This window comes from Lepidochelys olivacea (assembly GCF_965140295.1).
Source record: "Lepidochelys olivacea isolate rLepOli2 genome assembly, chromosome: 10".
Lineage (NCBI taxonomy): Eukaryota > Metazoa > Chordata > Testudines > Cheloniidae > Lepidochelys > Lepidochelys olivacea.
Window position 1 is genome coordinate 3,186,098 of NC_140420.1, and position 27,925 is coordinate 3,214,022.

General features: G+C 47.7%; 1 protein-coding gene across 3 annotated transcripts in view; it reads right to left on the reverse strand.

The window, feature by feature from the left end:
• Positions 1-1,939: 1,939 nt before the first annotated feature.
• GRID2IP (Grid2 interacting protein) overlaps positions 1,940-27,925 on the reverse strand; it is a 106,406-nt gene continuing 80,420 nt past the window's right edge. For 2 of the 3 annotated variants that reach the window (XM_084641911.1, XM_084641913.1), the window contains 14 exons: positions 26,337-26,444; positions 22,592-22,692; positions 21,906-22,023; positions 20,547-20,872; positions 19,546-19,959; positions 17,817-17,904; positions 15,916-16,005; positions 14,448-14,644; positions 12,877-13,032; positions 9,309-9,395; positions 7,785-7,914; positions 5,649-5,767; positions 5,005-5,169; positions 1,940-4,176 (listed from right to left, as the gene is read on the reverse strand). In XM_084641911.1, the coding sequence (XP_084498037.1) occupies positions 4,105-4,176; positions 5,005-5,169; positions 5,649-5,767; positions 7,785-7,914; positions 9,309-9,395; positions 12,877-13,032; positions 14,448-14,644; positions 15,916-16,005; positions 17,817-17,904; positions 19,546-19,959; positions 20,547-20,872; positions 21,906-22,023; positions 22,592-22,692; positions 26,337-26,444 (2,171 nt within the window). In that variant the 3' untranslated portion in view covers positions 1,940-4,104. The remainder of the gene's footprint in view (positions 4,177-5,004; positions 5,170-5,648; positions 5,768-7,784; positions 7,915-9,308; positions 9,396-12,876; positions 13,033-14,447; positions 14,645-15,915; positions 16,006-17,816; positions 17,905-19,545; positions 19,960-20,546; positions 20,873-21,905; positions 22,024-22,591; positions 22,693-26,336; positions 26,445-27,925) is intronic. The other variant, XM_084641912.1, reaches the window with a different exon arrangement.

Genomic DNA, 27,925 nt, shown 5'->3' on the forward strand with positions numbered 1-27,925 from the left:
AAGAACCCCACATTTTTCATGTAAGCTTATGATTTCCTCACCCCCGCCACAGGATTTTGAGGGGCCCGACTCATAGTTAGCAATATTTTAACTGGATTTCCTGGGATCCAGTATCTGTGAGTTGATAGAATTGTGTCTGTAACCAGTGACAGGCTGACCCTCAAAAAGTTCAGATGTCAGCAGCCAGATCCTTCTGCCAGCTTCCAGACCCTTGCACCTACACAGCTGAACCGAGTCCGATTTTCAGCCCTTCCGGGTTGAAGCTGGGCCAGAAAATGCCTTGAGAACAGTCATGTCCTAGGGGATTTCTCTTCAATTTCCTTCACAGCACCCACCGTCATGGTATCTGAGCCCCTGTCTCAGTGCATGGAACCCCAGGAAGTGCAGGGACTCTGAATCCCTGTAAAAGGTAGCTAGAGGGAAGGTTCCGGTTTGGTCCAGTTTGGAGCCCAGATGCTGGTCAGGTGTCATTTTATCCCAGCTGCTCTGTCCACTGGGTCTCGAGGGAATCAGACTTCTCTCTGCTGTGATTCCACTGAGGCTATTCATTTTTTCCCTAAAATTTCCTCTTTTGCTGCAGGAAACAGAGAAAACCTAACGTGTGCCAAGGTCTGAAATCGAACCTCAGCTTAGCGGGGGATGATTCTGTTCTTGGTGCAAGAGGGAGACAACATCCTAGAGCTGAGCCAGGCAGGGGTGAAGCCAGGCCCACAACAAGGTGTGTGACACTGATCAGGAGACTGGCTGCTTTGTGCCTCAGCCAGTCGTCCTATTTCGGTTGCAAAGCAGTCCAGGCACAAACTGTTAATGATTAACAGCGCAGGGCTGCAGGGGCAGCTCTCAACTCATACGTCTTTTTCTAGAGTGTTCGAGGTCACCGCCAAAGAATCAACTGATCTCAAGAGCGCATGACTTAAGTTATGCTGAGGTATAAGAACGAATTTCAGCCTGTGTCAGATAATAGCTGCAGTGGTGGCTTTAGGTCAGCATAGTCAATGCCACTCAGTAGCTCATCTCAGCTGCACGTGTTCTCATTAATTAAGGGCATGTTTGAAAGTGCTCCTCAGTATTTAACTGTGGTGGGTGGGCTCTTCCAGAAAGGACCGCTGCCTGGCAATCGCCTGCTGGAATGCCTGAGGTGTGCGTGAGGCAGGCTGAGACACCTGCCCAGCTGGCCGATCCGGGTTCTGGAGAAGCCAGTCTGTTCAGTTAACAGCTGTGAAGGGCTCAGAGAGATAGGAAGGAGGTACATTTATTTGCCATGTAAGTGGCACTGAGGGCTTGCCCTGTGAATGGATTTTATCTGTGGCATTTTGTAAAACTCTTTCAAACTCAGTCTACACTTTAGGCCTATGCTGAGGCCTCATTGTCAGATTAAAACATTGCACATATGCAAAGAGCAAGAAGCCACAGCGCCTACCAGCCGCCGCAATGGAAAATCAATCACATGGTTTATTTCCTGTTAATGCAAATGCATCAACTGCCACAGGAGAGTAATCCCCTGGGAACATGAGCTCAACCTGCTCCAATTGCCTTTGAGAGGACTGCAATTCTCTGGCTCATGCTCACACTTAAATATTGACCGTTGAGCAATACAAAATGGCAGCACTATTTTAAACCAAAACACTCCCGCCTCACTCCCCACCCTACTCTGAGTACTGATTCGCAGGAAGCCTCCTGCAGAGATAATTATGCAATGATCCCTTCTGTTCTACCGCTGCTATTGAGATGGTTAAGCAAGTTAAACCTCCCTAACTGGGGCAATGATGTCTCAAGGTAATAAGAAGGGCCATATAAAATATTCAGTCTTAAGATGTGCAGTTATAAAAGCTGCCAATCACAGACATGCACCCTCTTTATAAGGCTATTGTGGAAAACCAGGGCATGTTATAGTTTTTACCTATAATGGACTCAAAGCAGTTGAAAGGCAGAAGGCAGTAGCTTTATTTTGGGGGACAGCACACAGGTTTTGGGTAGAGACTGAATTGTGACTATACACATAGTCCTGTTATCAAATAATATAACCATATCTCAGAAGTTCTGGTTCTCTGAAAATTTTCACATAAAAATACTATCTGGAAACAAAGCGACTGGAGTTTTAGCTATTTTGTCAAGTTACAACAGGTAGCAAAGTCTATGTACAGCATTTTCATTAATGACAGTTTCAAAATAACCTCAAAGGGTTTAAATACATAACATGTGCTTTAAAAAAATCAGCTATACACGGTATGCAGCATCTGAAACACCGAAGGGAGACAAATATGCATTGTCCTATCATAAATCAAGAAGAAAAAACACAGATCTGATAATGCAATGCTTGGGCATCTGATAATACAATGCTAGAAGCTACTTGGCACTTAAAGCTGTAAAAACTGAAAACACTTGTGGAAACATACATCACTTTCTACAGCAGGGAGTTTTAAAAAGTACTGAAAACAAAGGATTTGATGCACATAAGGTCTCCTGTAAATAATGCACCAGTTGGTGATTCTCTACTCTCCGCACAGGCTGTGATAGGACCTCTTGCTCTGGCATCAAGTGAGGAGAAGCATTTGGATGAGAAATGTTACCTAAGCTCCAGATGTTGCTGGAGTGTTTCAAGGAGCAGGATGTTAGAGCACATCAGAGTTGAAAGGCAATGACTGCTTTTTGCACAAAATAATGCCCGACAATGTGAACGCACTGATGCTTCTTGCTGTAAGGATCTTAGCAAGCTTTATCACCTGGAGGCACATGCGCAGACCACAGAAGTCTAGTAGAGCATTAATCCCAGAAGGACATCTCAGATATAATTAAATTTACCTACAGAATAATCAGAGGCTGCCAGAACAATGGAGCATGGTGCGTACAGTTCTGCAGTTCACAGAATACACTTGGCATGAAGGATTGATTGACTCCTCCATTATGTCAGATGTTACCACAGAACTACAGGCCCTCAGTAAATGATTGAAAGGTACAGCACATACTTGGTTTCCTGCTAAGCTCTCTGGCTAGCCTCAGAAGCTACACTGCAGGGCTTTAGCTGCTTGAAGGAATCCCACAGATTGCTAGACTTTTAGACTGCCAAGGGTTTTATACTTTCTATGGAGGCTTCAAGATGCTCAGTGAACTATGTCTCCTGGCAAGTCCATATAGATCTGGTGAGGAAGATGTTAATTTTCTAGTGAACTGTCCAGACCCAACAGTCATTGCCACACACCTAAGCAAATATGACACAGCCAGGAAGGAATTTCAGGATTGTCCCATTGTATAAAGCAACCGGATGGAACCATATTGGATCCATGTTTGGGGACAAAGTGGATACACCATGCACAATTCTGGGAGGTAATTTCCTGACATCATCACTGACCTTTCCCTGCAAGAGTCCAGGATTAAAGATTCTGAGCGAAACCCTGAAGCGCCCTGACTCAACCAGTGAGGGGTCAGTGGGAGTTCTGACTGCAGCATGGCAGGGACTCTGAGGAGGAATTCAGCTTGACTCATCAGCGGTTCCTCCCAAGGCTCCCTGGAGCGCATGCTCCAGTGGCAGGTCCATCACCCTTTCAAGGGGTATGCCATGTGCTTGCTTCTGTGCCCGACCAGCTCTTGCTCACTGGGTAGGGGGCAGGCCCTGGCCCTGCTCTCCCTCTGACTCCTGCAGAGCAGTGCCTGTGTCCCACAGTGGGAGAGTGCTGAGCCCCTGTTACATGGGAAGAAGAAAACGCTTTGTGCGCCCACAACAGAGTCCTGGGCAGGGATCCCAAGGTTTACTATTGCCGACATGTACAGATTCTGAAAAATATAAGCAGGTGTGTCTGCAAACCTGATTCAACAATACACTGGAAATCTAGGGCACTAAAAGTAAGATCCTGTAGTTAGGACTAACACAGTGTTTGTCTTAACTTTGTAACCCTGCCCCACCCCTACGTCCATCCCAGGACCCATCCATGGTGCCTTTTCACAGAAGTTTTGCCTACAGTGTCCAGATTACCATTAAACAAGCCCCTTTGCCTTGGTCCATGGTTCTGATTGGTGCTAACATGACAGCAGCATATTTACAACCAATAGGAACCCATCGCACTTTGTTGGCAATAAAGTGTTGCACCAAATGTCACCACAAGCCCATCACCAGGCAAGGGGCGAGGTCATCCTGGGACTGCGCTGGCTTTCGCAGGCCTGCACGTCACTGAGCGCCCTCTGCATGGAGAGAAGGAAACAAAACGAGATGTGTCATCAGGCAAAGCCAGCTCTTCATGGACAATAAGACTGCTTCAGACTCGCAGAAACACGCAGGCCTGAGCTCTGCCCTCAAACTGCTCCATGCAAATTCTACCCAAGTCAACGAGTGGTGAGCATGAGTGGCTGAGGGCAGTAACTCTGGTTGCAGGGACAGTGCCAAGTAGGGAGAGGATCAGGCCTATACCCAACTTTCCTCTTCTACAGCAAGTTTAGTACAGATGCAGGGGACTGCACTGAGCCTCCGAGACTGAAGTCCTCTCTTCTTCCACAGAACTAGTACAGCATGCGCTGTGCAAAGGCAGGTTTCCTGTGACAGTGCCCTGCAGGAGTGCTTCAGGGCTGTCCCGGGAGGACTGTCTGCAAGGATACCTCTGTCTCTGCACCCTTTCCATCCTTAGCCTTCTGCTGGGCCCATTGGCAAGGGGTGCCAACTAATGCCAAGTCTGTTGTGGAACTCGCTGCCCCTATGCTTAGATTCAAGCCCATGATCAGTGTCCTTCACAACAGCCCATCAGGTGGTAACAGCAATTGTTTCACTTTCCATCTGGTCAATATTCAGCATGGTGACCTAGAGCTGAAAGGCTCTGAAGTATCATCCGAGTCTCCTGAGCCAGCCAATTCCTGATTTGCTTTTCTTTAAAGATTTCAATTTTACTCACATTCAGAGCCAAATATTGAGCTAAAGCTAAACTAAGCCCCAGTAGCAGGTGATGCAGCAAAACCCATCCCGGGCCTTTACGGTGAGACCCCACCCACATCTGCTGGCTCTACAGCAATGCAGCTCACCTCAAACTTGCTCATGAACTCAGCAAAAATGCCAAAAAAAGATTCAGATGTGGTCTCTTTGGAGTCTTCCCCAAAAAAGGACAGCACTTTGCCGAATTCCTCCATGGCCTTATGCTGCAGGTCATCCAGAGATTGCCTCGTGGGATGGGCGCTCTCCAGGAAAGACTGAGAGGAGTGGTTTAAGGGAAAACTACACCATACTGTGGCAAGATCTTGAACAGATGTTGCTTATAAAGGGGTGGGTTTTCATCTACAGCCCAACAAAGGGTCCCCTGCAACGTGAGCACAGCAACTGTGGGCTGAGATACTAGTTAAAAAGAAACCCACACAAAAAAGGGAGTTTGTTTTGCACAGGCGATGTCTCTGCATCCATCTCCTACAACACAGGGAGAGACAACACCAAGAGCCTTCTGCCCACAGGTGAGTGGCTTCCCCCATGATAACTCTGCAAAGGCATGAGCACCGGCAGCCTCAGTGTGGCTCCATTGGGAGCCCTCTCACCTCTGGGTCATAAGGGTGGAGTTCCATACCATGTTCTTCACCAAATGGAGCCTCCTTACTAGATGGCCGGAATGCTTAACAAACACAGGGATAAAGAAGGCAGATAGTGATGTTTGTGATTTTCCCCTTTTATGGAAGGATACATTCATCACAATAGCAAATTTGTCCTCTTCAGCAGCTGGCATGCTGTGGCAGGCAGTCTCTATTTCACTGATGGTGGTGTGAAGGTCGTTGAGATCAGCTGTTAATGTTCTCTGATTCACTGAATAAGGAGGAGAGTTTAAAACAAGGTCATGAAGATAGTTCTGAGTCAGTGCCGGCTGCTGCTAAACCAAAAGCAGCGAAAGTAAGATCCATGGGTCAAAAGCACACCAAGGGGCTTTACAATGTGGTCTACAGCTGCCCTCATCTTTAATGCAAGGTTCTTCTTGTGGAGGTACATGTCTCAGCATATGCTGCTCCCTCTTGACCTGAGTGACCAAGCTGCATTGCATTCTGGGTGAAGCCAGACCTCCAGGAGGGAATAGAGACATTCTTACTGACCTCTACCTGAGTGAGCTACCCATTCTCCCAGAAAGAATTCATGATTGTCAGGAGGAGACATGCAGAGAACACTGGAGAGAAACTGGGTCTTGCCAAGTGCAAGAGGCCTGGGGGATTCACTGGCAGAGGAGGAAAGGTAGTTATGGATAAATAAGTACTTTGATGTGGGAAGGGAATTTAGTGAGTTTAACCACAAAATGAATGGATGGAAGGAAGGATATTGACTGTTAAGTGGTGGCGGGGGAGCAGGAGCTGGGGAGAAAAAAGTAGTAATAAAGGAAGAGAATTATTTTAAGAAAAGCTAGGTCAAGTGAGAGCGCTGGGCAGGAATATTACAGGTGCAAACAGGCTAAGAGGAGAAAATTAAAATCTAGGGCCCTGAATCTCCTGTCTCTTACATTACACCAGTTTTATGCAAGTGCAACTCCACTGACTTTGACTGAGTTACTTCCAAATATCAGGGAGAGAGAAGAGACTTAGGCCCCATGTATGATATTCAGCATGTCCATGCTGTATGTTGGGCCACCACTGACACATGTGCATGACAAGCCAAAGGACCAGGAGACCTTTCAATTATATCTCAGCAACACCTGATGTCTGCAGTTAAAATGTGAACTCCTTGGAGCAGGGCCTGGGGCGGCCGTGTGTGTCGCTAAGGCACACAGCACAGAAACATTATTCTAAACAATCAAAACGCTGGGATCTGTAATCATCACAGCCACCTTTGTCACACCTGCACACTCAAGAGGATGGGGCCTGCAGATCACGTGTGGCTGTCAGGTCCCCAGCGTGGCTGTGATATGACCCACAACAGGCCTGTGTTTGAGGTGCTTGTGAGCTCAGTACTGCTGCACCAGAGTTGTTCAGACATCTGGTCCTGACAGCGTGATGCTGATGAGCCATGAGAATGAACCAACCCAGCTGATGCCTGTGAATATTCAATATAACAACTGGGGCCTCATCTTTGCTGCTTAAAAGATATGTTTTTCACAGCAGGGTAACTAACACACAAGAACAATCCTGAGGTAAGAACACTGTCCAAGGCACTTTGGTGTTACAGTGAAGTACATTAGGCCAGGTCAGCACTAATGGGTCTGGCTTAAGACCAGCAAAACCAAAGAAGATACAAGGTCAGACCAACTACCACTGTAGGCAATGTCTCCTTTGGGGTCCAGCGATTGCTGCGCTGCCCAATAGGCAGACTCTGGGCTGAGTTCAAACACACACCCGAGAACTGGAACACTTCCCTCAAGGCATCTGAACTCTGAGCCTCCTGAGGCTGGAAATCTCACAAGAGCAGACTCCCTTCTGAGATCTCCAATACTTCCTGCTTCCCACGGGGCCAGAAACACCAGGGACAGAACCCTCCCTATGGTATTTCTCCTCCATTGCTCACCAGGACATGGACGGGCCGAAGCACAGTATAAAGAGTAACTAATATTAAAATGGGAACCAAATGTTTTCAAGACACAAGAAAGGTTCCCTTTAGAGATAGGTCCAAACTAAAACTCCAGATCCAGATACATCCGTGCTTTATGGTTCCAGCCCATCGCTAGTTCTCATTTATCCAGACTACTTTCCCTGTCTCTATGTGTGTCAAACTACTGCAGTTCATATGCTATGCCTAATGGTGGCATAGAACCAAGAGGGGGCCGCAGAGAGGCCAGAGGCAGGGGAATCCTTCATTGGCCCTATATCAAGACAGGTGACTCTGAGGATGCTCCTTGTTTATTTACCTTTGGCAGCGAGCGGAACTGTAGGAAGGTCCTTGGCAAAACCCAAAAGTTCTGGGAAATGTTGGCTAAGTGATTTGGCAAGAATGTGCAGGAAAGTGGATTTCCCATCAACGGTCTTGGTTGTGTTCAGCTAGAACAAAGCAAAACAGGTAAGGAGATTCCTACACACGTGAGAGTGGGTTTTTCGCTGACCATTCAGCCTCCATGTGCAGTTTCCAAAATACTGGCAGAAACACTCACGCGCCTCTGCTGGGATCACTCTGCACTCACGTCCCCAGGAGCTCCCACCAGCAGCAATGGCACGTTATGGATTAATGTTTAAATGTGGTGTTTAATGTTTACACAGTATATTAAATCCAGATTAGTGAAATGGAGAAACTAGATGAAACCTTTCCCCACGCTGGGGCAATGTTCCCTCTAATTTTTCCCACCCATGTGCAGAATGAATTTTAAGTGCACCAATATGGAGGTGAGGTGTGACACATCATCTTCATATAGGTGCACCTAACAAAATTCATGTGGTTGGGGTAGGGCCGAGGGGTTCAGAATGTGGGAGGGGGCTCAGGGCTGGGGCAGAGGGTTGGGGTGCAGGGGTGTGAGGGCTCCGGCTGGAGGTGCGGGCTCTGGGGTGGGGCCAGGGATGAGGGGCTCAGGGCTGGGGCAGAGGGTGGGGTGCAGGGGTGGGGGGGAGGGCTCTGGGGTGGGGTCAGGCAGGAGGGGTTTGCAGTGCAGGAGGGTGCTCTGGGGCTATGGCGGGGAGAGAGGACTCCCCCCGGCTCTCTGTCCCTGCAGCAGCACCTGGGCTGCAGGGGGAGAGGCACCTCTCCCTGCTGCAGCAGCTCTGAAGCTGGGGCCGTAGGATAGGCGCCCCCTCCATCGGCCCCAGCAGGTCCGGGTCGTGGCATACTTGGGGCAGGGGGGCCGCCTGGCATAGTTGGGAGCCAGGATAGGTTCAGGCCAGGGGAGGGGTACCTGTCCCCCGGCAGGTCCCCAAGCAGGTTCCCTGAGCGGCCTCCGTGGTGCTAAGAAGGGTGCTGTGCAGCTTACAGGGAACCTAATTTGGGGGCCCCGTGAGTCTACCTCCACCCCAAAGCATTTTCTCTTTATGCCCCCTACGTCACCAGCACACCTGAGCTGCATGAGGGCACAGACAGGCACTCAGATACTACAGCAATGGCTGCAGTATAAGAACCTATACAGAATAGCAGGCCTTCTCCCTGGAGATGTCCATGGTGCCACCACAGCACCATTATTAGCTCCTGCCAACCTAGGAACCGAGTGTGAGTCTGAGACCCCCACAGGGAAGCGCACTGTGTCACCACTGGCCCAGCCATGCTTTATAACCCCTGCCTTGGTACCCCCACCCTGCCACTAACATGCTCCCTTCAAGGGGCCCTGAAATGGCCACTGCACTCAAGAGCTGTCTTTAGAAATACATCCACTACCCTGGTCCCTACCTGAGCTCCCAGAATTCATCAGCATGAGAACAGCATGTGCAATGAGGATCGTTCCCATTCGCCTTACCTCGGTGAGGAAGTTGATTTTAAAGCCTGTCGTTTTATTGGTCTTGGGTTGCCCGTTATTCAGATAGTTCCCCATTGCCAGCACAAACTGCAAAGAGAACCTCCCATGAGTGAGCTGTTACTCTCCCTCCCTCCCGTCCTTCCCCTCCCACTGTGTCTCAGGCTGGGCTGGAGTGGACACATCAGGAACTCAGCAGGGAAACTAGTTTTGGTCTGGCACCTGGATCACGGATAGAGAGTACCCTGTGGAATAAGCTGAGAAAACAAGCTTATTTGTGTGCCAGATCAGGACATAAGGTGCACGCTTGGAATGCTATGAAGGGAAACTGCAGGGATTCATTACAATGCATTAGACGGACGAATAAATGTTCAGGGCAAAATTCTGCCTGCTCTTTTGTGAATGCACAGTCAGTCTCTTCTTCACCCTGGCTCACCTGCACAGGAGCCAGGCACAGTCCAGGCAGAGCACTCCCTTGAACTCTAGGCCCCGGGGCTACCAACAGGCTAGCAGCATCCCAGCCCCATGGGGATTGGTCAGTAAGGTGGGGTGTGGCCAGAGCTCTCTATTTCCCTGGCTCTGTCCGGCAGGAGGTGCTGCAAGGAATGTGTGCCACTCCTTTCGAAGACAAGTATAGGATGCACAACATAGCAGGCTCAGCACCATCAATGCTCTCAGTCAGCTCTGGAAACTCTTCCAACTCCAGTTCTTTTTCTTCCCTAATGAGGGCTACAAAACATACCACGTTGGCCATCTTCAGCATTAGCTATCTCTGAGTAATGACTGTGCAATTATTTCAATCAAACGGTCTTCAGGTATGTAAAAGATGAGGATATAGAAGATGGTGATCAGTTGTTCTCCATGTCAGGCTGGATATTAGGAAAAACTTTCTAACCCTAAGGATAGTTAAGCACTAGAACAGGGTGCCTAGGGAGGTCGTGGAATCCCTGTCATTGGAGGTTTTTAAGAACAGGCTAGACAAACACCTGTCAGGGATAGTTTAGTCCTGCCTCAGCACAGCAGGAATGGACTAGATGATCTCTCAAGGTCACTTCCAGCCAGATATTTCTCTGATTCTATGAATCAGGACATATGGCAAAAGGGTCATTTTTCCACCCACATACATAACTCAGCTGAACTAATTCCGAGGCTGTGTCAGCAGTGGGCTGAAACAAAGCATGGAAAATGGTAGCCTAAAAAACAACAGGGAGAGAAAGTTCTGAGTAACTGGGAAGGGAGGAAGGTAGGGAGGTAGAATGGAAACTGGAACATACCACGAACTACAGTGGCTGCTTCAAGCACGTTATCATGTTTATTAAAAATGAATTCTCCATGCAGTTTGTGGGAATACCCATTGCTGCTTTATTAGGTCTGTAAGAGCAAACAGTGTCTCTCTCAGCAAAAGCTGCCACTGCAGTTCCCAGCAGGTGCTCCAGTCTGATGGTCTAGAGACCAAGGCAAAGAATGCAGTTCCCATGTGAATATACAGGAACTCCGGAGACTTTCAAAGTCATTTGGGGGTCTGTTATTTACACGTTTGGTTACTGACTTGGAGGGGGCTTGTGCAGTCAGAGAGCAAAGTGGGAGTTACAGACAGAGGACTGTCCTGAAGGATCTGCAATCCTGCCTTAAATTCAAATGGGAACTAATGTCCTGATCCATCGCATTGGCCATGAGGCAGCTTCTTGCATGATAGTTAATGATGATTTGTATGCTGTATTTGACCCCTAACTTTGTGCAGGCATGTGTGCGTGATAGATTTACTTTGACTTGCAACTCGAGGTAGTAAACAGAATCTCCTTTATATTCTGCAGCAGTCTCCCTTTCAGGATCAATGTGCTTACGTTTTGAATATGTAGGCCCTGCCCTGGGATCTGTAAGCCTGTTGTATCGGGAGCTCTCCTGTTGATTCAATAGCAAAGTGCCCATGCTCTTTGCCGCACATGGAGGTCTTTAGTGAAAGGGTCACATGTAAAGAATTCACTCCACAGAGCCATCCTTTCCCTTCCTTTCTGTCCCTCTGACCCTTCCTTCACAGTGGGGCTCTGCAGTTTTGGAAATAGGCTAGGACCCCCAGGGCTGAGCCTTCAATAAAGTGCTCTCAATGCCTTTCATTAGAAAAGGCCAGTCACAATCACTGGAAGATGATTCAAGGAGAGGCCCCAAGACCTGTCATGACAAGAAGACGGAGGAGCTAAAGGAAAGTGGGGGATCCCCTTGTCATGAGAGCTGGAGACCACCGCTGGAGCTATGTGAATTTCTCATATATACAAGTTAATCTGTGACCAGCTACTGGCTCCAGACTGCTAACTAGGTGTGATCTGGGTTGCTGCAAAAAGGTCATTAAGACGATTAAACATTCATTTGGAAATGTCCTTTGTCACATTGTGTTCTGTTTGTTTTACTAGTTTCTTCTAAAGCATGAAACTGATAGCAAGGGGCAAATCTACAAGCCCCACACTCAGTGGATCAGTCAGGAAGGCAGGGATAGGCTGCTGCAGTCCAGGACCAAGCTGGACAGCAAGGGAAGAAGGATTTTTTCCGTATGGCAAAAATTTTTTGGCTAGCTAGGACTTCACAATTGTCACTGTGCTGCACACCACAGCCCCTCAGATGTTCATAGCGACTGCTAGGTACAGCTCACATCCTCCTGCTCCAGAAGCCCAGGCTCTGGCCACTTGAGCTAAAGGAGAATCTCTTAGGCTCTGTAAGCCCTCATACAGCCAACCATTCTGCTGCAGTGTTAACATGCAGCCAGCTGTCAATTCTACCCCGAGCCCAGGCTTGGTCCTTGATGGAACAATAACCTGGACTGGATCAGCATATGCATTAACACTCTCCCCATCCTTACACCATACATGCATTCCAGAGGAGGGCAGCGTTGGGACCGTCTGGAGCCCAAAATGCTGCTGTAGAACCCATGAGGCCCCTACACATGGATGCAATATGTGGCCTTCCATCTCCAGGGCACAGAATGGAGAAAAAGAGTGAAAAGAAATAATTGCATGAGTTCAATGAAGCTTAAAAAGAAATTGACCTGCTCCCCATAACTCCTCTGCATTTCTCCTTCTAGAAGGGCCAGCATTAATACTAGCAAAACTAAGTCTGCTGCTGCTTGGGGCTTTGCTCTTTCACGGTCCGTGCAAGCTCTGCAACTCATGGGTCAGACCTATCTCCTCAGCAGTGAGGCCATGGGAGAAGGAAACAACCCACTGGCAGCTCCCCGCTCTGGGAATCAGAGCAGAATAGAATGTCCCTCTTCTGGGCCTTAAAAAACATGAAGGTGGTCCTACCTTAGAGGAACTCCTGGAGAGCTCAGTAGCTACCACCGCTGCCTTACCTACTGTGGCAAAGGGAAGGCCTTAGAGAGTGTACTGTTTCCATCTGTCTTTCAGTTTCTCCTGAGAATTGTGATGCCCCAGCAGGCTAATGCAACACCACCACTGATCCAAGGATGCTGATGGGCTAGAGGGAGCCCTCAACAGGCTGGCACACTGTGCGCGCTTCGCTGGGTGGCAGACCCTGGATGCCTCCCAGTGGCTATTACTGGTAATGAGGTTTGTTCTCTGACCTCTAAGATCTTAGCCAGTTTCTTGCTGCTTTTCAGCTCCAGGGATGCCTTGCAAATACACTCATAGCTGGCTTTGATCTCCTCTGCCTTCTCCTGCAGGGTGGTCTTACAGTAAAGGCTGCGTAGCCGGGTTTTATATTCTGGTACTGATAACATCTGAGAAAAAAGGGAGCAACAAATTACTGGGGTCACTGTTGATTAACTTCCTTCCCTCCCACTTAACATGCAGTGTTCCCCTTAATGCAGAATTTCCCTCTACTGTGAAGCAGCGCTTGCCTGCCTCTCTCAGGTATCACTGGGTGGCAACTGTGGGTAGCTACTGATGTTTTTATCAGCAATCGCTTTCAACTCACTGCCACAGACTGGATTTAATGCCAGTATCCACCAGAGAGTCTGTCACTAGGAATCAGAGTAACAGCCGTGTTACTCTGTATTCGCAAAAGGAAAAGGAGTACTTGTGGCACCTTAGAGACTAACCAATTTATATGAGCATAAGCTTGAGCTGTAGCTCACGAAAGCTTATGCTCAAATAAATTGGTTAGTCTCTAAGGTGCCACAAGTACTCCTTTTCTTGTCACTAGGAAGAAACTCACAGCTGGGCAAAAATCGCACAATCAAAGCTCAAGCTCAGCTGTTTGGTAACACTGATTTGTCACAATTCCCATCCATTTATAGAGTGGTAACCACATGGCAAGGGAGATTTGGGAGATGCAAATGGCAGACCCAGAGGTCGATATGCTTTACTTTGGTACCTGAATGCAGGGCAGTTCACAAGGCCTGGCCACATACTTATATGTCATCAGCTAAACCAAAACTCAAGAGCAGATCTGGCTATTCCACTGAACACACACCAGCCCCCCACCCCAATAGTGCTGTGATCCAATACTAACAAGCAGATCACAGAATTCTGATAATCCTTTCCTCTCTGCATTGTGTTCCTGGGCTGTAAAGTTGAAAACTGGTCAGAACATTGCATTATTTCCTTTAAAAAAGGAGCCAGCTCTGTGAAACCTACTAACCATTACACTAGAGGAAATGCAACCCTGGATTCTGGAACTTCCTCCCTGACTCACTTCCACCCTCCCTTCATTAAACCAGTTTTTTTAAACACCCTCCTGCCAAGAGGCCTATGAGCCCTGAGTCTTATCTCAAAAAAACACTGGCAAATTAGACCTGAGAAAAATCTACAAATAAAACCAAGTCTAGTTAATAATCCCAGAGGTGCCGAGATGTAAGCTAATCCTCCCTGCTCAACCACGTGGACTCCCAGGTGCTCCACCTCCCTCCCCGGGTCTGCATAATGTGGGTTTAGGCTGTAGGCTCTATTGTGCAGAGACCTTGTCTCCACCCATGAGTGTAAAAGGCCCAGCACACTGTTGGTGCTACACAATTTATACCTGATAACACCTGTAGCTGTTTGATTTGATGCAGGTTAGTCTATGACAACGCGCAATTATTCTCCTATAGCTGGCTGAACTGCTTCCATTTACACTGGCTGGAGTTTCAGCAGGACCATCCCAATGACCCTGCAGTACCCATGCCTCCCCCATGCCCAACCACATGGCAGCTACCTGCAGGACAAACTGGTCTGGCTCACTCAGCTTGCTGGGATTGTCCTGATAGTTCTGGTACTGCTGGACCTCCTCCGCATCGGGCGCATACAGCAGGAGCTGCTTGATGTGAGAGGACTCCAGGCGGTCGCTCTCCATTGTCATGAGAATCTGGCGCAGCTCGATGTGTGAGAGCTTGAGGTGGGCTATCAGGATGGCTGGGGAGGAGGAGGAGGAAGGGCATCAGCTGGGGCACAGGGAGGAAGCAGACTCCAAAGGCTGGTTACAGTCTAGATGAGTTTTAGTGTTAGGGAAAAGCTGCCGGGTGGACACCCCAAAGAGAAGCTCCATAGGGGCAGGAGGGCAGCCTCTTGGCCTCTCTGCTGAGACTGTTGGCAAGAGGGCCACCTGAGGAGCTGTTTTTGTGATGTAGACACCTGTCCAACAGGAACTGGGCCGGGACAGTTATATCTTTTCACCCGAGCCACCAAACCACCATCAGATGGTAAGAACTTTCAGTCACTACCCAGCTGGGCTGGATTGGAAGATGCAATCCAGAGGTAGAAGACTCCATTCCCTTTCCCAGCCCCCTTTATCCAAAGTGTGTTTGGAATATGGCTCATTTACATATATCCGAGTGGAAGCAATGCAGGGCATTAGCCTGGGTGACAGAGCAGAAGCATGTCAGGGTCTAGTCTCTCCATGGAGCTCCCCTAGGATTAATGGGATTCAGGTGCATGATAAAGTCAAATACCTAACGGTAACATTCTGCCTTGTTCTATGCAGTGCACAGGGGGTGGAGGACACATGAAGCCTCTTTCTCCTCTGCACCTCACAGCATTCCCATGCAGGAGCCTGGCAGAATGGTGACCTGTCACTCTACTGAATGCTAGGCAGCAGGACCAGGCTAACGTGTCCACTTGCATTCCTTGGATTTCAGGGGGAGTGGCCAAGTTGTCTGGGATCACCCTCAGGACCTCACCCCCCATCTATGTGCCTGCTGGTGCTTCATCCAGAGACAGGCGCTGGGGCAATGCACACTGATCCTTACTGGAGCAGTTGTAAAGATCAGCAGAGTGTGCTGCCCTCAGGTGCTTCTGGCCATGTTCTGCAGTGTCCTCTGCCTTGCATCTCCTCCCTGCCCGCCACTCTCCACAATGTGGGAAGAAAAGGCTCTTTCCTGGGGCTGCCCCATTATCCGGAGCTCTATCCACCCCACTCCAAGCCCGTGAGTCACATCCCATCTTTATAGTTCTCCTTCAAGCCTTCCTTTCATTAGCTTAGGGCTGACTCTCTCTGCTAGCCTACAAAAGGCACTGTATTGCAGTGGCCTCTATTGTCCTGTACTGACTACTGCACCCAGGCTAGCTGGGATGTACCTATTTATCTTTGCTCTCTTTTTACCTTTCCAGTTCTCTATACTGCCAGGTACTGCCGTTCCATCTCAGGACCTGTTTAGGGTTTTGCTTCCACTCTGACATTTACTTACATGTGTTGTAGGCCTTTTTGTGAGACAAAATTTCAACCACATCTTTCTTTTTAAAGGATTCAGGCAATAGAGTTGGCTCTGGAAGAGAAACTGAAAGATTTAATCAGATGTAAGGACGGGCTCAGCTGACTCCAGCACAGAGGAAACTGGGCTGAAAACAGTGAGATAATGAATGAAAGTGAGGAGACATGATGCTTTGGGCACAGGAATGGCTCCGGGAATCCTTGAATTCTGTAATTCAAAGATCTCCTCAATGGAAGACTCATGCTGAGCTGAAAAAGGTAAAACAAGAGGTGAGATACACAGAAAAATCCCAGATTGCTCCAGAAACTTACCTGGGTGACAAGAAGAGGAGTACTTGTGGCACCTTAGAGACTAACAAATTTATTTGAGCATAAGCTTTCGTGAGCTACAGCTCACTTCATTGGATGCATTTTCCACTGAATGCACCCGATGAAGTGAGCTGTAGCTCACGAAAGCTTATGCTCAAATAAATTTGTTAGTCTCTAAGGTGCCAAAAGTATTCCTTTTCTCTTTGCGAATACAGCCTAACATGGCTGCTACTCTGTTACCTGGGTGAGTTAGTACCACCTCACCCTGCCAAAAAGCCTCCCAGACTAGCACCCCCGAATGACCCTCCAAAACCACTATCAGATTTATTATCTGACCACAGAAATCCCACTCAGGTTTTATTCCTCTCAATTCAAGTGAGTCACAGACTCTGCCTTTCTAATGCTTAGTCATTACTTCCTCCCACACCCAGGAGAGCAATCGGAAGCCACCCATCCACCTTCCCCCAGGAGACAGACGGGTTATCACACCCCCATGTCCCCCAAGAGACAGACCTGACCTTCCCCCACACACATACACACTCTTTTTCAGCTATGGAACTGATTTGCATTCATTAAAGGTTGCTCTGCTAGGAAGACAGACCAGGACTCCCGAGTTCATGCTTAGAGCTCCACCTGGAGTTCTTTCTAGTCCATTCAGTGCCGTTAGCTTCTGACCCTCAGTGTGTGATTTGCACCCACAGACTTGACCTGTGTCACATAACTGGGGTGCCAGCTAACCTCAGTGGGGCATATACGCTGTGTCTACAGCAAAGCCATGATTTAATGAGACTCTGTCCACTAGGCTTAGGGCCAACATTTAGATCTGTGTAAAAAATATTTTACATTTGAAACATATAAAAGGAGAAGGGGGTTCCCAAATCTTATTATGCTTTCATGACTTTTTCAGGGCCTGGTTCTCAGCAAGGCAGATGCCCAAAGCTGCAATTCTGCACATAATTTGCAAACTCAGATACCAGTACTGTGAGCACAAATCAAGTATTTGTGCATGCAGTTCGCCAATTAGATGCCCGATTGGCCATTTGCATGTGCCAATATCCTAATATGCAGAGAACTGTAGTAACTGTGGACACTATTTAGATACAAAGTTATGCATGTGTTTTTGGTGCAGGTTCAAGCTGCTGGTATTTGAAAACCAGGCTCTTAATGATAAGGAAAAGAAGTTTTTGCATGTCAGCTTTCCCATGTAGTGTGGGGAGCTGAGATACAGCTGCATGAGAACAAGTAGTGAAACTGAACATAGAAAGTGAAACTATCCATTTGAGTTTCACAGCCCGATTTTGGTTGAAAATAAACAAACAGCATCACTGAAGAATATTAAGGGAGATTTTAAAATAATCTCCACTTTAATAATCTGAGTTGTTATTTAGTATCGTGTGGAAGAATTATTGGTAGACCATTATATATTACTTCTGTGTTGACAGTGTCCCTGGAAATAGACATTATATTACTGATTACTTAGTTCTTTCACCAGAAAGTGTTCCCTATGTCTGTTCTGCATCAGCTCTAGGTTCTAGTGGCAGCATGGCTGTTCATAAGTGGTTTACTTACTTGCAGGCTTTTGAGTTCCAAAATGAAGCTCCAGGTCGAGGTATTTGACCATATCACTCAGTTTGTCATAATCTGAGTCTTCTCCAAGCTGCAGGAGGAGGAATATAGTCAGTAAGACCCTGTCCCAGGAGGAGATCTCCATGCTGCACGTCCCCATTCTGTGCTGCGTTCCCACCCCAAAAGCCCTAAACTATGCAGCCCCAGAATATGTAGAGACAGGTGCATTTTTGTGGCATTTTCCTTATAACTGGGGTTTGCCCACTACAAAGCCATTGCAGACACTGGAGTCTATGTGGTCATGAATTTCTCTCTAACAATGTCCTGGAGCAGAGGTATTTTTTAATATCGGAGTCTGACTACACCCCACAGGATCATTCTCTGTTCAGAAGACAGTCCCACTGGAGTTAATTTAGCAGGCTGTATGACATTTAAATTTAAAAAAATAATAACTTTTCAGCATGTTTCTTGGGCAGATATTACTTCACTAATGCATACGATGGGAATTACACAAACCTCAAGGGCCTTTTGCATTCAAAAAAATCACTGAGCAGAAATACTTCATTCCCAGGCCCCCCAAAAGGGGAGTGAGAATCAAATTTACAGGCAGAGTACTCCAAGTTAATTCACAGACTAAAATCACTTGGTGAATTAGAGACCTGCATGAGAGACTGCCCCGCTGTTCATTTCTAAGTTTTCTAACGCTGTTTAGGGAAGAAAGTACACGGCTTGGAATTTAAATCTCACAGGGCTCAGCTTTTTCCAAATCAATTCACAGCAACTAACATTCACCTCAATCAAGTCAAATCCTATCATTTTACCTGAGATAAACAGCTGAGTTCTGTTTCAGAGTAACAGCCGTGTTAGTCTGTATTCGCAAAAAGAAAAGGAGGACTTGTGGCACCTTAGAGACTAACCAATTTATTAGAGCTCACGAAATTTATTATAAGCTCACGAAAGCTTATGCTCTAATAAATTGGTTAGTCTCTAAGGTGCCACAAGTCCTCCTTTTCTTTTAGCTGAGTTCTGTGTCACCACTAGGGGGTGAATCATAGTCTACAACACTGTCTAATGAACACTTCTGGCTCTAGCCTCTCATTCATCTCTCCAGTTGTAATGCACCCATCCCTGTGCTGGCTGGCAACCTGGCTGGCATTCTTCTGCTTTCCAGCATGTTCACAACTTTTAGCCCACCTCTGTCGATAAAAATGCAATTTCCTCCGGCTGGTGATTGATGACAGCTCCTGCCCACACTGACCAAGCCATATGGATATAAAGGAATATTCCGCAGCGTGCAGCTGGGGCAGATCTTATTTGATACGTTTTCCACTAATAATCACACCTGACCCTTATGTGGTTCTTTGGGTTCTGATCCAAACAAAGCAAGGATGAAATTAAGTGAGAGGCACCACATAATACAGCAAAATAAGAACTGACACCTTGGGATAGATAAGTGAGTCCACCTGTTTCAGTTTCTTGCCTAAGGAGTGGCCAACCCCTGATATTCCAGGGGAAGGGAAGAACACCCCCACAGAATGCACCTGGCCAACTGGAAATGCTGCTGCACATGAGGAAATCTTCTTTCCTGACCCCTATAGTGTATGCCTTGGAGCCTGAGATTGGATTACTTGGATTGTTAACTTTGCTGATGTAGACGTCAGTGTGACTAATAGACCCAATGTCATCCTGAGCCTGAGTGCTGTCATTCCAGTTGCTGAGTTCCATACTGTACCTGCCCCCAGATGGTGCCTTCCGAGTTTTCCACTTGCTCCCACCGCAGCCTTTTGACGCTCATGTGGCTGGACTCACTCCTGCGATGTACGAGGCCCCGCTGCAGCAGGGGGGGTGCACATGGCACTGGTGGGGGAGGTGGGGGAGGAGGAGGGGGAGGAACTGGGTGTGAGTGACTCCCTAGGGTTTTGGAGAGTGGGGAGGAGATATTTCTGGTGGCCTCTGAGCTCAAAGTGACTGGTCTTGGATCATGGAACTGCGGCGGGGGCGGGGGCGGACTGAGTGGGGGAGGAGGGATGTGATCGGATAGGGTGGAGTAGGTCAGAGAGCTCCCTTCATCGCTGCTGCTGATGTACTCGCTGGCACTGCTCATATCATTGGTGACATAGCTGCCCTGGTCGTCATGGAAACTCATCTGATTTAGGAAAAAGAGAATATAACTACACCATGAGAAAAGCTTCTACTCCCAGCCACTGGGCACAAAAGCCCACAAGGGTACAGGCTATAGCTCGAGTTAGCACAACTCGTCAGCCATTAACATGACCACTCTGTAGTGTGGACACAGGCTAGCACCTAGGACACAATTCACTGGGAAAGAATTCACATCTTCCTGCCGTGCAAAGAAGCATGATCTTAGTGCCTCACGGGAGGAGTGCAGCGCCCGTGTGCATTCAGCAGCCTCAGTGGGGCCACTCTCACTCAAGCTAGGCTGACTGGAGAGCAGTAATGTAAGTGTAGATAACTTGAAGTTACCTCTACAGTGCAGTCAGGCCCTGGGAGAGCTCTCGGCCCTAGGATCGCAGTGTTGCTGTACAGCTCAGAAGTCTCCTTCATTGTCCCCATCCAGCTACTTCTGCAGGAGCCTCCCTGAGATATAGCCACCAAGCTTCTCCCTCCTGCTATCTGAGTCTGATGCGACTGTACCTCATCCAAACAGGGAACCCAACCTGAGGGAGCCCAGGAGAGCCCTGAGTGCAGCCCTGTCCAGCTCCCCTTGCTCACCTCCTCGTAGTCATTCTCAGGTGTGAGGAAGTCATCCACGATGGTGACCCTGTGTCCCAGCTCCTCACTCAAGGCGTCCAGGAAGCGATCTGTGTCCCGGCTGCGGGGGGGCCTGGAGAAGGTGAAGAGTTTCTTCCGTCGAGACAGTGGGCTGAGTGTGTAGTTCATGTGCTTGGGTGAAGGGGCAGGGCTGCTGTCTAGGCTGACGTAGGGGTTGGACTCTGTGCTGCTGGGGGAGGGGATGCTGCTGTGTGGGTGGTAATAGCACTGCTGGGAGGGCAAAGGATCACTCTGCCAGGAGATCGTCATCCCCGACTTTCGAACACCTGCAGGAAACAAACGGTGCTGCAGAGTAGACTCCTCCAAGCCTACATCTCGTTTAAAAGCAGGGCTATGAACATTTCCTGTGGTCTAACACGGATGCCTAGACTTCACCCAGCCACGGGTCACTAGAGCAAACTGTTTGGAGCTCCAATGTCCGTGTACAATACAGCAACCTTGATATAAAGGTGCAGACTGGAGAGATGATAGTTGCCAGTATCTATCATCTATCCTGATCTGAGCAGAAACTTCTTGGATCAAACCAGAGCATGGCAACTCCCCAATCCTCCCCACTGAAGAGGAAGGTCATATTCTAGAACTCTGTGGGCCCCCTTAGACTCATAGGCTGTACCATTGCCTTCCTTCGTATAAAAAGTTGCGGTGATGTGGTGCACAGACCCCACACTGACCAAGAAGGGGTTAATTAGGGTTCTGGGTTCCATAAGCCCTGCCCCAATACACCTGCGAGAGCTGTCAAGCCTGGAGGGAAGGTTAAAAGGCGGAAAGCCCAGCTCAGTAGTGGCTGACCAGCAGAGAGAGGGGACGTCTTACGCTAGCTCCTTGAAAGAAGGAGTGGATGCAGCCAGGGGATGTTTATAGACTACCTGAAAGGAAGTGTGGCTGGGGCCAGGATCTAGCATCTAGCATCTGGAGAGAGTCTCCCTGGGGGTAGGTAGGGACGGTTACACTTCACACAACTAACGTGTTTTTCTTTTGGACCTGGGAGATTGTGTTTGTTGTCCTGCCCAAGCCCTGCTTAAGGTCAGAGTATGACCGGGGAATCAACAGGCCCTTCACCCACTTTCTCTCCAAAAGAGGATGACTGCCTGCAATAAACCTGTGTTGACTTCACCCTCCTGGAGCCCATGCAGTAATTTGTCATGAGACCTCAAGTGACTTGATCCCAGGTGCAAAGAGAAATGTAACACAATCCTGGGACTTCATAACTAGCACCAAACCTGCATGTTGCAGGTCATCATACCAGCTAGAGCAAATGAACTGCCTCCATCCCAAAACCAGGAGAAAGAAAGCCTCTACCTGCAGCGTTTGCCTGGTCTGGGACAGGGGGTGAATCTCTGTGTGTGGTGGCATTAGCCATCTTTCCTGCAAAGCTGCTGATCAGGCGATTTTCTAACTCTGCATAGACAGCCGACATCTGAAAGCAAAAGGGGAAAAACAACCATAAATGTCCAACTCTGGAAGTGTCTGAAAACGAGTGACGTAAAGGAGGAAGGCTCTGTGTCCCATCCCTGATCCCAATTGCTCTCTATTATTGATTGCATTAAAAAATCACCCTTTTTTAAGGAGCATTTGGCACTAAAGGAAGATGATTCCCTCTTTTCTGAATCTCACACAGTTCACACTCCCTGATTAGATTGTACCAAGGCTTTGAAAGATGCCCGTACTGTTAAAGCAACTGACTGCCAGGGTAATTTGTTTAGAGAGCCACTCTGATGAGATGCTGAAGGGATTGTGTCTGGCATGGGAAGCAGATACCAAGATGAAACATTTGCATGCAGCTCCCTTAGCACCCTTCCCTTGTTTATCTACCTTCTGATGTGAACCTAAAATAAAGTCAAACTGTTCTGCTGTCCTGTGAAGTCAAAATGTTACATATTCATTGAGCAAGACGCTGCCCAGGAAAGCTCCTCTCTCCCAGCCACCACCTTCCTCACAGAAAACCCACCCAAACAGCTGCACACATAGATAGCCAAGGTTCAAACCATTTTGGGGTTGGGAGTCTCTGGAAGGGATGTGCCGTCACCCGCTTGCCTCTCTCCAGGCGTCAGTCGACTTGATACTTCCCCAGTGTCACTGTGACCTGCTGGGAAAGGAAAGAACTGCCAGTGATGTCCCTTGTATGAGCATCCTTTGATTTCACTGCTGCACCTGCCCACCTCTCACTACTCAGAGAAAAGGGAACATCCACTCACATGAGACTAAGGGCCTGATCTCATCTTCCCTGTGGACCCAAATATCTCACTCCCTTCAGCGGAATCTTTGGATGCGGAACAAGAATAGTTCAGACTTTATGGACTGTACAGTCCCCAAACCCTGAATGAATGATGAAGAAAATGACATATTTCCTGCTGCACTGTGGGTAATTTGTTAAAAGCTTCATTTAAATTGGCATCTACACTGTAGGACAGGGTCGCTCACTAGGGAAAATATTTGTGTAGAACACGCAAATGTGCAAAAATATTTTAATTATGACACTTAGCATGGAGACACCAGACATCACACAAGGAATTAGCTGTGGTCTAGTGATTGGAATACAAGCCTGGCAGCAAGGAACACCAGAGTGCTAACTGCATTTCAACAGCTAGACTTATGCTTGGGGGCAAGACACTTTGCCTCTCTGTGTTTATAAAATGAGGATATTAGTGTTCACCTGCCTACCTTGCTGGTGGGTTGGTGTGAGGGTTCATGTAATTTCTCACTGTTTAAAAGGTGCTTAGCATTATTATTACACTATAATCCATGATGCACTTTACTGGTGTTGCACAAATTTTCAGCACCAGTTGCATGGTCTCTAGTACAATGTTGGGAGGAAGGAACATTACCCAGTTTGTCATTAGGTATTTCTAATGTATCCATCATGGTGCTGTCAAGGTATCTTGTTACTGCAACACCAAAGGTTTTCTCCTTTTTTAATAAATCCCTGGATATTGTTTCATTAAGACACTTCACCCTAGTTGTCATGTGCTGGATAACAGATGAATCCAGAATCACTGCAAATGAAAAGCACGTGCCACAGATTCTGAGCTGTCACCAGAATAAAAGCAGGAGCACAAACAGTGAGGGTGAGACGAGGTAAGCGCTGGGACTCTCAGGGCTACAAGGGGGACTATGCAGATAGAACAGCTTTCCTAGGACAGCCACACCACTGGCAGCAGGCTAGCAGGCATATTCCTAAACTCATTTTCCTCTGTGCCAAATGTGTCAGAGTGTTTTTTCTGAAGTTGCCATTAATAGCTGGACTTTGTCCATTCAGAGCAAACGGGTCAAAGTCAGACCTGGTGTGAGTGGGTGGCACACCATGGCTCTCTCTGGAGATGTGCCTGCTTATACCAGGGCTGAATTTGGCCCTAGATTTGGAGATAAAAATATCTGGGCTGAAAGGAATGTAAATCTCTCCATAGGCTCTTTAACATTTGGAAAAAGATGGGGATTAAAAAGCATTTCCTCCCTGGCAGTCACTCACCCGCATTTCTAAATAGAACTGGGAGTCTGAGCCTGCTCTCAGGAGAAGTGGCCACGGCGGCCAATCAAACCATTAACCTCAGGCCAAAGAACCAGATCGGCCATAAGGGAGAGATGGGCTGCAACTTAAAGCTGAGCAAATCAGTTTAACAAAAAACTCTAACTGAGTTCAAACACTGTCAGACCGTCCCACCCTGCAGCATTATTGCTCATGGTCAGAGGAGTTCCAGGGGCTTCTTACTTCCTGCTGGACATGGAGGGGTTAAAATACAGCCGAGGGACAGATCCCCATCCCATCTCATGCCCTTGTGCTATAAAAGGACACCCAGATGGAGTAGAGCCAGCACTCCAGGTGTGTGTTGGGGCAGGAGGGGACATGGCTGGAACATCTTGTATTCCAATGATCCTGGGCCAGCCGGATGGCCCCTACAGGGTCACTATAGTTTATGCATAATGCCACCTTTGCTCCCCTTCTTGGGGACTGGAATCCTGGGGTCCTCACTCAGTCCTCAGGCGAAGTGCCCACTGCCTTCAATGAAGCTTGCCTGAGTAAATGCTGAGTAAGGCCTTTAGGCTTTGACCCGCTGAAATCAATAGGTAAAACACCTGAGCAAGGCCTGAGTAAAATCTAGAGAAGGAATTTAGGATTTGCAGCTCAACAGGCAGAAATTCACCAGGCACCCTGCAAATCCAGCAAGTGCGGGTAGCTTGGGTTACATTCAAAGAAGCCCCTGTTTTTGGGTGTTCATCTGAATCTCTGGCACTTTTGCCACTCCTCACTAGCAGTAAATAGCAGACAGGCTGATACTATCTTCCAGTTTAGATTCTTTGTCACCTTGACCTTGAAAACCTTTTTAAACATGTGGTTTGTGCAATAAAGACAGCTGGAAATCTGCTGGGTATTGTCTATTCCCAACACTCTCCTTTCAGTTTGGGACTAGTTCATTCCAAATATTATTAGGACAACAGGTCACGCTTTCCTCCTGCTTTGTTTTTTCAAAAGGGCAGCTGAGGACAATATTCCTAACCTAACAGATGCCAAATATCTGTCTGGAATGTGAGGCTTCCCTCTGGCTAGTGCAGTTGTCTTGCATTCCATGCATTAATGTCAGTCACAAGAAATCCCCCTCAGCAGCAGGTTACTGGATTCTCCCAGTAGAAAGTTCTTCTAACTGGCGGCTCTGACAGCATCCTCCTTTGATAGCTCAGTAACACTACAGTCCCTGTTAATGGTGACAAGTTCACATGAGGACTTAGGTTCCCATTTTTAAAAGCCCCATTATCCTCCAGGTTAGAGGCACCTGAGGCTGTTACGTCAGAGGAACATGGCTGGTTATGGTGAGTCGCATGGTGCTGAGAAACCAATGAGTGAGAAAGCGCCACAGTTAGAATTCTATTCTGCACTGGGTGCCAGCTGCTAAAGGGAGGTGAACTGGCTGTGACTGCATATCCAAACTATCAAGCGGGATCTGGCAGAGAACTGAGGTAGAAGGATGGAGCCAGCAGCAGTGTGATGCTCTCCTAGGGAGAGCTGCAGGGGTTTCAGGATGCTGGAAGGAGGCCCTGAAGGAAGGTAAGGAGGCTCTGCCTTATCATGGGAGGAGGAATGAGGTGTTTGCTGAGGACAGAAGGAAGGCTATATCAATCCCCCAGTGCAATTCATGCACTGAGAGTGGCTGGACAGGTTAACAAGCCAGGACTCCTTCAGAACCAGCATTTGTAGTCCTGGGGACTTTCCAAACACCATTTTAGGTGTGAGCCTTGGGAGGTCTGGACAAGCAATGATGAGATCCAGAAAGAACTACGGATCCAGACAGACAGAAGTGAGCCTCATCCTTTAATGCTGCAGAAAGGCTTATCCCTGGAAGAGCCTCAGTGTAGGGGCTGTTTAGATGATTATTGCTAATCCACTGGCCTGGCGGCCTACTGTAATTCTCCCTGGCTGCCCCTCTGAACAACGTTAGGGACCCTGAACAAACAACTTACAGCCTCCACCCAGGCAGCTTTTCCATTAGGACTTTCTGATGTTAAACACTTTGTTCCTTGTCTGAACAAAAGTGGATTTGCTGCCACGGACTGTGAGCCTGACTCTCTGCTAGATTGTACCTAGTGCTGCTATTTAGATCAGTGTCAAATCAAGGACTGAGCTGGAACAACAGCTAGAAATCCTGCATCTTGGGTCTGTGTCCTCTGGGCCCAGGATAAATGGGAAACAGCCACAAGAGCTCTCCAAAGGGAATCTTAACAGAGCAATGAATTACCTACCTCCTGTCCCCCCTTCCTCAGGGCCTCGCGTTCGAATGCTTCCCCGACATACTGAAGCCCCTCGAACTGAAGTCCGGTGCCGTTCCTCTGCCTCTGGCTCTGCTGCAGCTGTAAAGAGCCTTTATAAGTTACCGTCTGTCTTTGCAAGATGCACTGGCTCCCAGTGCTCCTCACCTACCATCTTCCTATTAATTACAGAGGGACAACCCCAGGGACATTCATATTTGCAGCTGCTGTTGACCACAAAGTTCTGTGAGCCTGAAATCCCACCCCCACATGGGGACAGGATCCCAGCATATATGGCTCATCAGGAATGACTCCAGAGGGAAAGAGTCAACCTTCTCTTTCTCCACCCTCTAAGGATGGGCTCCTGGCATGCAAAGCAGTCTATACTGCAGTGCAAGCTATAAGAAGAAATCTCCAAAACCACAGTGTTGATGCTGGTGTTGGGTAAAATAATCTTAGCATTATACCAGAACCTAGAGGTTATGGTGTTCAGTGCCTGGCAGGTAGGCACTCAGACAGACATCCATGAAACATTACTACAGTGAAGACGACCATTTGGTTTGGAACTAGATCAAATGAAGAACTACCCTAAATCTGGGGCGGTCTGGCCTTCATGTTCCCAAACATGGGTATGCACACACTGTACTAGAGTACATGGAAAGTCACATGAGCACAGACTGACCTTTTATGGAAGGGAGCACATCCATCGATTCCTAATTGTAAGGTCTGAATACCAGGAAGTCCTGGTTTCAATTCTGCCTCTGAAACTGTGTGGCCTTGGGTAAGTCACTTCAACACCCTGTGCTTCACCTCCCTCATCTGTAGAATAGGGCCAGTAATGCTGACTCCGTGTAGGGCATTCTTAAATTACTATCTGTAAAGTGCTTTGAAGATGAAAAGGGATGTATATGTGCCAAACAATATTATTAATCCATTCAGTAACCCAAGCTCACATCAAATGACCTGAAGTAGATACATATCTAATCTAACCATATACACGGGGAAAGGGCTAACTTTCAAATAGCATCACCTGTAAAATACATATCTGTGCATGAAAAAGAACACATACATGTATAGTGGGCTCAATTACATGTTTGTAGCACATTTTACTTGCGCAACTTAAATGCCTATGTTTGAAAACTGCATTCATAGAATAGGAAAGCATGACCCATTCTCTACCAGTGTTAAACTAAGTGAAAACAGGCAACTGAAATCAAGACTTCTGATCTGTCTCCTGACATTATTCTGACGTTAATAATATCATTTAAAGTTTTCATTTTGAATGTCAGGGCCTCACTGCTTGGAATGCTCATGTAACAATATGCATGTTTGCCCACTTATTCTGAATGCACGAACACAGTCATGTTAATTGTACGCGCAAATTAGGTGAGCAAATACACAAGCATTTTTCCATGCACAATTCAGAACATGTGTGCCCACACTGCAAGAGCTGGTTGCTCCTACACAAATGACTTTTCCTTCGTAAACAGATGGTGTGTAAAAAAAACAAAAGAAAGAAAGAAAAAGGGTGCCTCAACAAGTCCTCCCCTTCTTCAAACTGAAAACTCTTTCCTGCAGTTTTA